The sequence below is a fragment of the Anopheles marshallii genome, chromosome 3, assembly GCF_943734725.1.
Source record: "Anopheles marshallii chromosome 3, idAnoMarsDA_429_01, whole genome shotgun sequence".
Lineage (NCBI taxonomy): Eukaryota > Metazoa > Arthropoda > Insecta > Diptera > Culicidae > Anopheles > Anopheles marshallii.
The window spans coordinates 57,555,289-57,564,579 of NC_071327.1; the positions used below are offsets into that span (position 1 = coordinate 57,555,289).

The following is a 9,291-nucleotide window of genomic DNA, read 5'->3' on the forward strand; positions in this document are numbered from 1 at the left end:
CCAATCAGCATACCGGGAAGGCATAAACGACACTTGCTGGTGTCTCGTACGTACGTGCCGCGACAGAGTGCAAAAGACGTCCAACAAACGGTGAAGTGGAAATTAATTTGCACGTGTGAACCACCAATCGGAACGTGAGCGTGGTGCGATTAGCGGGGAAAGAACACACACCCAAAAAAAAAATCCTCCCACCTGAGTGCTCGCGATATTAAACTCGCGCCCCATCGTGCGTTGATAAAAACCATGCGATCCTTGTGGGTGTTTCTGCTGGTGGCAGGTAAGGAGGACGGTCGCAAAGCGCGGGACGGGAGCAAACCTTGCGGGAAAGTAATTTAAAATCTGTCCCGAGCGCGTTCGTTCGCGTATTTTTGCATACGGAGATTTTGCATTGTAGACGGGCGGAACTCATTATTTCAAATTACTCCGTTTAGTTCGGTTTTTGGTTTTTGTCCGCCTATTTTTTTTTTCCTCCATTTCCTTTGTCATCAACATCAGCATACGAAACTTGTCCGTTCGCCTTTCTTTTGGATGTTTAAGATGGCATTTGCAATTAATTTTATGAATCGCTGCAAAAAAAACTATTAATTTTATTCTTTCGGTTTTTTGGTTAACTTTGGACTTCTGTTCAATTTACATCTAACAGGAAATTTGTTTGTTTCCCGAAGTTGGAAATATATTCCTACACAAAACTCCACTATTGCCGTTAACATATAAGGATAGAACGTTTTCAGTATGAAAGTCATGAATTAAAGGAAAAATGATCAATAATCAACAATCATGAGTACCATACTTAAAAATTAGCAAAACCCCACTCCTTTAACTACTTTTTTAAAGACAAAAAGGACATTTTTATTTCGAAAAATCTGCAGTAGAAATTGAATCTGAACTGACAAATGTGTATTCCGAGAAATGTCTCCAAAACTCAACCATTTAGATCGATTGGTTCCATTGAATTGGGAACATTTCATTTAACACATATTAGACCAAGAACTTCCAAAAATTCGATGTTTGTTTTATTTTTTGAAATTCTATTTAGAAAATTAATTATTCAATCGATTGAATTAAGTTAATTGGTTGCTCATGATTGAATGTATCGAACGTTTAATTTAACAGAAATATCGTTCAATATCGTTCTAAAGTAGAGTGTCAACTCCATGTCCAATATGGAGCAGTGACTGACCCGATAATATGAGTAAATTAAACCATAGGGAGTCAACCTACACCTAAACATCAGGTTGAGATATACCAGTGCTCTTCAATTTCTTGTAGTTCTAGCATCAGAATAAATGAAGAATATATTAATACATGTGCACTTAAATGGTATACATGTATTTAACGGAAATGACTCAAAGTAATCATTCCTTGATCTTATAGCAGATTAACATATGATTCATGGGATGTAGGTAATCTAGCTTCTCAACTAACAATTATTGGCAGGCTGTAGGAACTGTCAAACGAGTACCATCCTTTTTCAATCAATCGCTCAATTGGAAGCAAACCATTAACGAGCTTTTTCCATAATTCCAGCGCCACTGGTACTGGCAGAAGATAAGCTAAAGAAACCGACCCCAGTAGTAGCACCGTCGATGGTATCATCATCTAAGATCGCCGACAGTGTTGCTAGCCCCAGCGTGACCGAGTACAAAAAGACCCTTATCCGGAAGCCGAAGCGATCGAACGGTGAAATTCCACTGCTGATCATTCGACCGGTGGAAAAGCGGCGCAAGATCTACTTTAAGGAACCGACGGTGAAAATCGCATCCGGAGGTGTTGCCACGTATGGAACCTATCCTGGTAGGATGCTGGGTTCACGCTACCCAAAATGGGGATTCTGCTAACGATTCGGCCCTCTCTTCTCACATTTATTGCAGAGCTACATACGAGCGACGGTGAGATGTTTACGCTCGAGCACATGCTGCCCATCCTGAGCCTGGAGGGTATGCTGAAGGGGTTCGCCAAGCACGGACCCAATCACTTCGTGCCGTCACCACAGTTCAAGCCATCCGACATCCATCACCTGGTGGCACCGCAGAAGACGAAGGAGGAGTACCACCATCAGCTGGCACCGCTGAAACCGAGCCAGCTGCTATCCATCTCGCACAAACCGGCAGAGGCCGTGCCCGCACAGACGCTTCCATCGCCACCACCACCGAACTACGTACCGGCCGTAAATTCTGAAGATCAACTACTGAAACTTGGTCAACCACAGCCTTCCTTTTCATCCCTGGTACAGGAAAAGCCGGCGTTCGTCAAGCCAGAGCAGCTGCCCGCGAGCTTCAACTTCAAGGTGCAGGAAGAGGTCGGCCACTACAAGGTGAACGCGATCCCGCTGTCGAAGCCATCCGAGGTCCACCATTCGGCACCGCACCATCACTATCCAACGTCGGGGGGCGCCACTAGCTATGTCGGAAGCCAAGGAAAGCACCAGTCCCAGCCGCTCTACATCCACGCTGCTCCATCGCCGTCGAGTGAACACTCCACCAGCAAATGGCAGGAAATCCCCAAGAAGCCGCAGGTATCCGTGTCGACGAACTTCTACCACCCGAAAACGATCGTGGCCGAACAGGAACAGCCTCAGCATACGAAATCCTACGCTCAGGCGCAACAAGCCGTCGCCCCGCAGCAACCTACCGTCCAGACACACTTGAGCTATTACTTCCCGAAGGAAGAGGCCGCACCGCAACCGGCAGCACACCACCAGCACGGCCATCAGTCGGCCACGTCCTACAGCAATGTTCAGGCAAGCGGAAGTGGGCAGACCGGCGAGCACCTCGCGGACACTCCGTCCGAGAAGCCCATCCATAAGACGTACAGCTCTCACATCAAGCAGAAGTACCAGAAGCAACACCACCAGCAGCCACACGTTTTCATCCAGAAGTACTTCGAGTTCCCGTCCAAGAGCGGTGCGCACCAGAAGAATGTTGTCAGCGAATTCCACGGTTCGCACGGCAATGACACCTCGGACCATCAGCACCTTCCGGAACCGCAGGCGTATGCTGCCCCGCAGTATTTGCCATTGCCCCAACCACAAGCCCTGCACCAACCGCAGCATGCCCCGGCTCTCACAGGACCGGGCGCGCAAACGTTACACCTGCAGCTGCACCATCCCGCCCATCACCCGGTGCATCACCCGATGCATCATGGAGGTCCTGCCCAAAGCTACTGGAAGTTTGGACGCCGCACGCAGGATGCCGCGGTCAAACCGGTGGTGGAGCACACCAACGAACCAGATCACCATGACAGTCAACATGCCGCTTCCGGATCGGTGTTGCGTCAGGTAAAGCACACAACGGTGTCCATAAGCAGCTCAAGTACCGAGACACCGGCCGCTACCATCGGTAAGGACGCCAAAGATGGACAGTCGGCACAGGATCGTATTGATCAAGGATCGCAATCGACCAATGGAACGGCCAGTACCAGCGCACCGACACGGACACCAAAACAAATCCAACATGGTTGTGAACGACGCTGCATCCGCAATACCGTCGCACAGGCCTACGAACCCGTGTGTGGAACTGATGGTGTGACCTACTCGAACCGGGGCAAACTACGCTGTGCCCGAACTTGTGGTAACGATGGTAAGCAACGTCACCCACAATCGAATCCCCAATAATCGACACCCATCTGTTGTGTTCTTACGCATTTCAGATCTCGAGATTCGATCGTACGGCGAATGTTCCACGAACGCGCGGAACGCATAGTGCACCGGGGCTTTCACGCGAAGCGGAGCGACCGATTAGCGATCATTTCCGCTTTCACTCCTCTCCGTCTACCAGAGGCGTTGCGATCGTCTGATCGGGCATGATGCAGCCAAAACCATCATCCGAAATCACTCTTTTGCACGATAAATGCTCGCACACGCGCGTTGAAACGAAAATCAATACCGGTTACCATGGTTACCTTGGTGATTGAAATGGGCGCTTTCCTCGCAACCGTCGCCTTTGTTTCTTTTTCTTTTAAAACCGTCCAGAGATCGATAGCGCGTTGGGAATGTTACGATCCAGCTGATGCCGCAGCTGGCACATTTCGATCCAATTTGCGATCGTAAAAGAGAAGAAAACGTGTAGTGATTTATTTATTTATTGGCTCGTTGAGCCGTTGTTTTGTTACTTTAGCTATGTTTTTCTTCCGTTGGTTTAAATTTTGGTTTTTACAATCAATTCATCTACGTCGAATCGACCCATCCCCACATGTAGGTTGTAAGATTATTTTAATTACCTTCGCAGTGAGGCTCGGCAAAACTGTTTGGAGTTTGTAGCGGAGGCAGCGACAGCAAAAACTTTACGTATAAATAAAATGGTGATGATTATCAAAACGTACTTTGGGACGTAAGAATGAATATTATTTAACCAAAATAGAAAGAATTACTATGAATTAATGCTTTCTGTAGGCAGTTAAAAACATCATACAACATATGAATAGTTTTTGTAAAAATTCATAATAATGCCACCATAATAATTCACCATAATGCTGTATGTTCCGCTCCAGATTTGATTAACTGCGAACATTTCTGTTGTGTCTCACTTTTTCGATTCACATCCGCAGTGTAGCTAACAACAAAGATTCAAACTAATTTTAGAGATCACGTGTCCATATTTTAGAACACAATGGAAAATGGTCTAAAACATCCCAGTTCGCCCACTGTGCTGTGCAGCTGTCAATCGGATGACATTTGGTGCTATAAAACTTCCTGCGCCAATTGCCATAATAATAATATTTTTCACACAAAATACGAAATTACTGTTCCATTTCTGGAAGAACAGGATTTTGTGCATAGTTTCGGAGATAAGACTTTATTTTTACCACTTATTTGGGAACTGTTATTCGCAAAACGTTTTGTTTACATCACCGGGGGATGTAAACAAACAAACAAGACGTCATTTGCGGCATGCGCATCTGTTTTTTTTTTGTCTTCCTGTTTCAAACGCAGAGGCCAATTCTGAGGCAATTACGAGTGCGTTCCATTGCAAACGCGATAAGATCAAGTACGGTTTCGTGGCACCAGCCAATCACACTAGACGGATGGACTGTCCAAAATAGCACCGAATAACGTGTTATTTTCGTACATTTGCAGTGAATGGCATCGAATGCGGCGCTGGGAAAGCTGATTTTGGCGGCTACATTTAGCCTGTTCTTCTACTACGTATTCTGGGTCGCAGTTTTACCGTTCATGGTGATCGATGCGAGAGATGGTAAGCGTTTACCAGACGGCGGAGATACGTTCTAAGGCAAACAAAAAACCGACAGAAAAGCACACGAATCAACAGCATCACACCAGTGTATTTCTATGCGAGGTTGCGTCTGTGTGCGAGTCGCGCAGCTTCACGCAATTGATGGACAATAGTGCTGCGTGATTGTCGTTGTACAAAAATCAATCTAATGAATTACGCGAGCAGCAAGCGCACTTCAGCTGTGCTAGCAGCGGGGCAAAAAAACTCACAAATAACCTTGACGGCTTCGCTTGCGTTTTACATGTTGACCCTTAGCGGGGAAACCACAAGGGTACCGTGTACGTGTAGCTGCTGCAAATGAACGGATTGATGGCGATAGCAATGAAGGTCTAATTGGTTCTATTGCTCCGGACGAATTGATCTTTGCGTGTCTCATTGGCCGTGTGTTCTGATCTGTTTCAATTTGTTTCTTTTGCAGAAAGTTGGATCTACTCGCTGTTTCCACCGATGAAGTTTGCATTCCTCGTGCCGGCATTGTTCGGTGTGGTCCTAGTCGGTGGACTGTCGGCTTTTTCTCTGTACCATTTGCGGGACCAGCTCGGTGTTCGATTTATCCGACAACTTTAATTTAGGTGAGTGTCCACAGCCGAACTGTGTGCCGTAGTGCCTGACGATAAAAACACTTGCGTATACCAATGGCACTGTTTTAGAAGTGAATGGTAATCTGTAGCTTAAATCTGTACGCTGTGCAAATAGCCAGCTAAAGCCGCGCAAGATGTCATAACAAGCAATAGAGTGAAACACTACAAGCCCAGATAAGAAATTCACTCAGTGTTTACGAATATACGTCGTCGCGCAACTTGTTGGTAAACCGAGTGTGGTACCACATGCGAGAAAATGATTATAAATCGTAATCATATTCTCGTGCGGGGTTTCGTGCTGATCACGCGTTACCAACCCATGCCGACAGATCGTTCTTATCGCACTGTTGCAAACGATTCGCCCGCGGCAAAGGTACGCTTTGCGCAACTCACCAAACTGTGTACTTAGTCATTAGTTTCACATCCGATGGTGTACATTCGCTAGTCATCAACCAAGTGTTCTCTGTTTATTTCTCTACCCAGCGGCGCGGTATAATGGAAACGTGGCTCGTTATTGGCATATCCGGTGTCACGAACGGTGGCAAGACGACGCTCGCCAAATCCCTTGAATCGTACTTTCTGGCCCACCAAAACAAGGTATTCTTCAAGGAAAATCTTATCCTCAACAAGGTCGTTGCACTGTGCCAGGATGACTACTTCCTACCGGTGGAAAGCCCTCGGCATGAGGTGATCAAGAAGCTTAACCACATCAACTGGGAGATACTATCCTCGCTCGATATGGACCGCATGTGCCAGGACATCATGAAGGTGCTCGGGCAAAAGTTTATCCTGTACAACTGCCACCCGTTGCGGCAGAGTGACGACGATAGTGAAATGGGCGAGCAGGTCGAATCGATGGACGAGTTCAATCTGTTTGCCGATCACTTCCTGAGCAACTTTCTCACCAAATACGACGAAAACGGAACGGGCGGCCGGACGACGAACATAATCAAGAAATCAAAGAACGAATCGTACCAAAACATGAGCATTAAGATAAACATTCTGCTGCTGGAAGGATTCCTCGTCTTTAACCACTCGTTCACGCGTGATCTGTGCAACATGAAGTTCCACATCCATCTGCCGTACGAGCGATGTTACGCCCGGCGCCTGCAGCGTGTGTACGATCCACCGGACGTGGTCGGTTACTTTGAGATGTGCGTGTGGCCAATGTACGAGAAGCACTATCGGGAATTTAAGGGGCGGAAGGACATTTACGTATTGAACGGAGAAATACCGCAGGAAAACATCTTCAACTACGTGTTAAACTGCATCAAAGACTTACTGTAGGTTTGGGGGTGCGTTTTGGACCCCCTGCGAATGTGCTGTGCCGCCAGCCAGCAGTAGGCCGTTAGGATTAAGCTATTCGAGTACAAGATCAATTGTGAACGATTCCAGTAACGGGTTATGACGAGTTCCTTAATCATGTAAGCCGGCTAATTTAGGGTAGATTTTTAAATGGTAAGCTATACACCGTTCTACTATACATAAAACCAGAGCCCATCAGAGCTCGTGGATCAACAGTACACCCAAACATAAATCGTTTGTTTATACAGACAGTGTTAACATATTGCGCCTTTCACGACACATCCGAACAGCGCCGGTACGCCGATACTACAGACCACCATTTGCTTCACCTGCTATCTCCCGGGTTCGGATCTGTTCGGGCAGATAGACATCAACTGTTCGATTCGCATACTGCGGAGAAGGTGAACAACTTTACGAATAAGATATGCAAATAACTTTCTTTCTCATTTACCGTACGCTAGCGTGGCATATAGAGAGCAACACGGCGCAAGAAGAAACCAACATTCAAACCAGGCGCCGATTGATTTCATTTTTGCTCGTTTGTTGATTTGTATGATTTGGGCCTTGCGCGTGTGTTGTCTTGTTTTTTTTTTCGCGCAATCTTTTATGTGCCCCAATCGTTTTCACCAACTGTTTTTTTTTGTTTTGTTATTTTTTTCAATATCCGGTCTCTTCGAGATGATCCGTTTTGTTGGTAGAACCGGTTTTTCGGAGGGTTTCGCTTCTCTATCATACGATCACGCCCGAACGGCGAACAGCTCCAACTTGAACTGTGCGAAAAGCGTGCGTAACGCTAGAATATTTTAACGATTGTTACGTTGAAATGCGTCCAAAATGCGTTTATGTTCAGGGGAAAGATAATGTTCTCTCTCACTCCGCACCATAAATAGCATAACCGCGATCGATGGTACCATGGCACCATGTGCGCCGTGCCGTGGAAGAAAGTAGTCGAACGAAATCGAAAGCCAACGAGTAGCGATTGGCCAAAACTACCGTCGGGATGTTCGGGGGAATCCGCGAAATGTTTAATTCATGCGTAAATCTAAACCCCCCCATCGCAGACAGCAGGAAGTGAGAAAATCCACGGGTAGTGGTTTAAACGATGTTTGCCGGATCAAACCGAGCGTTGTGCAGATCTGGTTGCCCAATTCGAAATGCGATCAGTGGTTGTTTGCTGGGGGGGGTTTTTTTATCCAAACTTCACAGGACACAATCCATCCCGAAATGGAATGAACGGAACTTTCGCAAAACGCGAAGGGTAAAGTGCATTAACCTCGGCGAAACTTTCGTTGGAAGAAATCGAAACAGTTCTCCCCTCCTTCACTGGGAAGCAACGAGGAGTTTAAGCGTGCAGCCAAACCGAAACAGACACCGTAGGACACATCCACAATGTAAATGTGCTTTAAATTAATTATTGCCTCTTTAACTCGCTGTTGCTGTGGCCCCCGGTCGTTCCTGCAATCGCGATGCAATTAAAATAGGGATGCCCGATCGTAAAACCTCCCATTTGTGCGTTGCCGAGTGAAGGAAGGTTGATTGACAAGGCTTAATAAAATTCTCGTTTATCTAGCATCATCTCCGGTGTGGGGTTGCGGCTTTGGGCGCTCACCCCACGGGGTCCAGACAGATGCTGCATCCCAGTGGTTGCCGTTGTTGGTCCGCTTTCAACAGCATAAAACTGCCCACATAAATCTCAGTGACTGTGTGGCGCGGTGTATGCACACCTATGACACGTGTCCCGGTAACACCTTCTTGTTGTGCCCGGCTTCCACCGCCAACCGTAGCCATTGCGGTCAGCCATCCAGCTCATAATCTGCTGTTCATCATCTTGCGCAGAGTTAACGATCCTTTGCCCGTTTCGGTACGCGGGGTGCGGGAGGAGGAACTACAACAAGGGAGGCTGCGGATCTACACCGTGCATCCGTCCTGTACCTTTGCTCGAGAACGCGCTCACACAAACGGGCCCCAAGTTCATTAACTTACTCCTATAAATCTTTGCAAAAATCCCACCCTCCCCAAACCCACAGGCTCCCTTTTCCGCTCCCTCCTCCGCGACGGTTGGGCGTCGCACGTTCACAGCCAATTATATTATTATGTGATCGCCAGCAAACTGGCCACCACCTTCGGTGCTCGCTATCGTTCTAAAGACCGCAGATCGAAGATGCATCGGGTGG

The 9,291-nt window shown here is 47.1% G+C and overlaps 3 protein-coding genes across 3 annotated transcripts; all 3 read left to right on the forward strand.

The window, feature by feature from the left end:
* The first annotated feature begins 243 nt into the window (after positions 1-243).
* On the forward strand, positions 244-3,701 carry LOC128714398 (uncharacterized). Its single transcript, XM_053809273.1, has 4 exons — positions 244-277; positions 1,528-1,794; positions 1,872-3,578; positions 3,649-3,701. Exons 1-4 carry the CDS (start codon positions 244-246, stop codon positions 3,699-3,701), a joined length of 2,061 nt encoding a protein of 686 aa, XP_053665248.1.
* Positions 3,702-5,077: 1,376 nt separating this feature from the next.
* On the forward strand, positions 5,078-5,798 carry LOC128712900 (uncharacterized). The gene is made up of 2 exons (XM_053807766.1): positions 5,078-5,196; positions 5,654-5,798. Exons 1-2 carry the CDS (start codon positions 5,078-5,080, stop codon positions 5,796-5,798), a joined length of 264 nt encoding a protein of 87 aa, XP_053663741.1.
* A 509-nt stretch (positions 5,799-6,307) lies between these two features.
* LOC128713871 (nicotinamide riboside kinase 1) lies at positions 6,308-7,099 on the forward strand. Its single transcript, XM_053808741.1, has one exon. The coding sequence runs from the start codon at positions 6,308-6,310 to the stop codon at positions 7,097-7,099; it is 792 nt and encodes a 263-aa protein (XP_053664716.1).
* Positions 7,100-9,291: the final 2,192 nt, after the last annotated feature.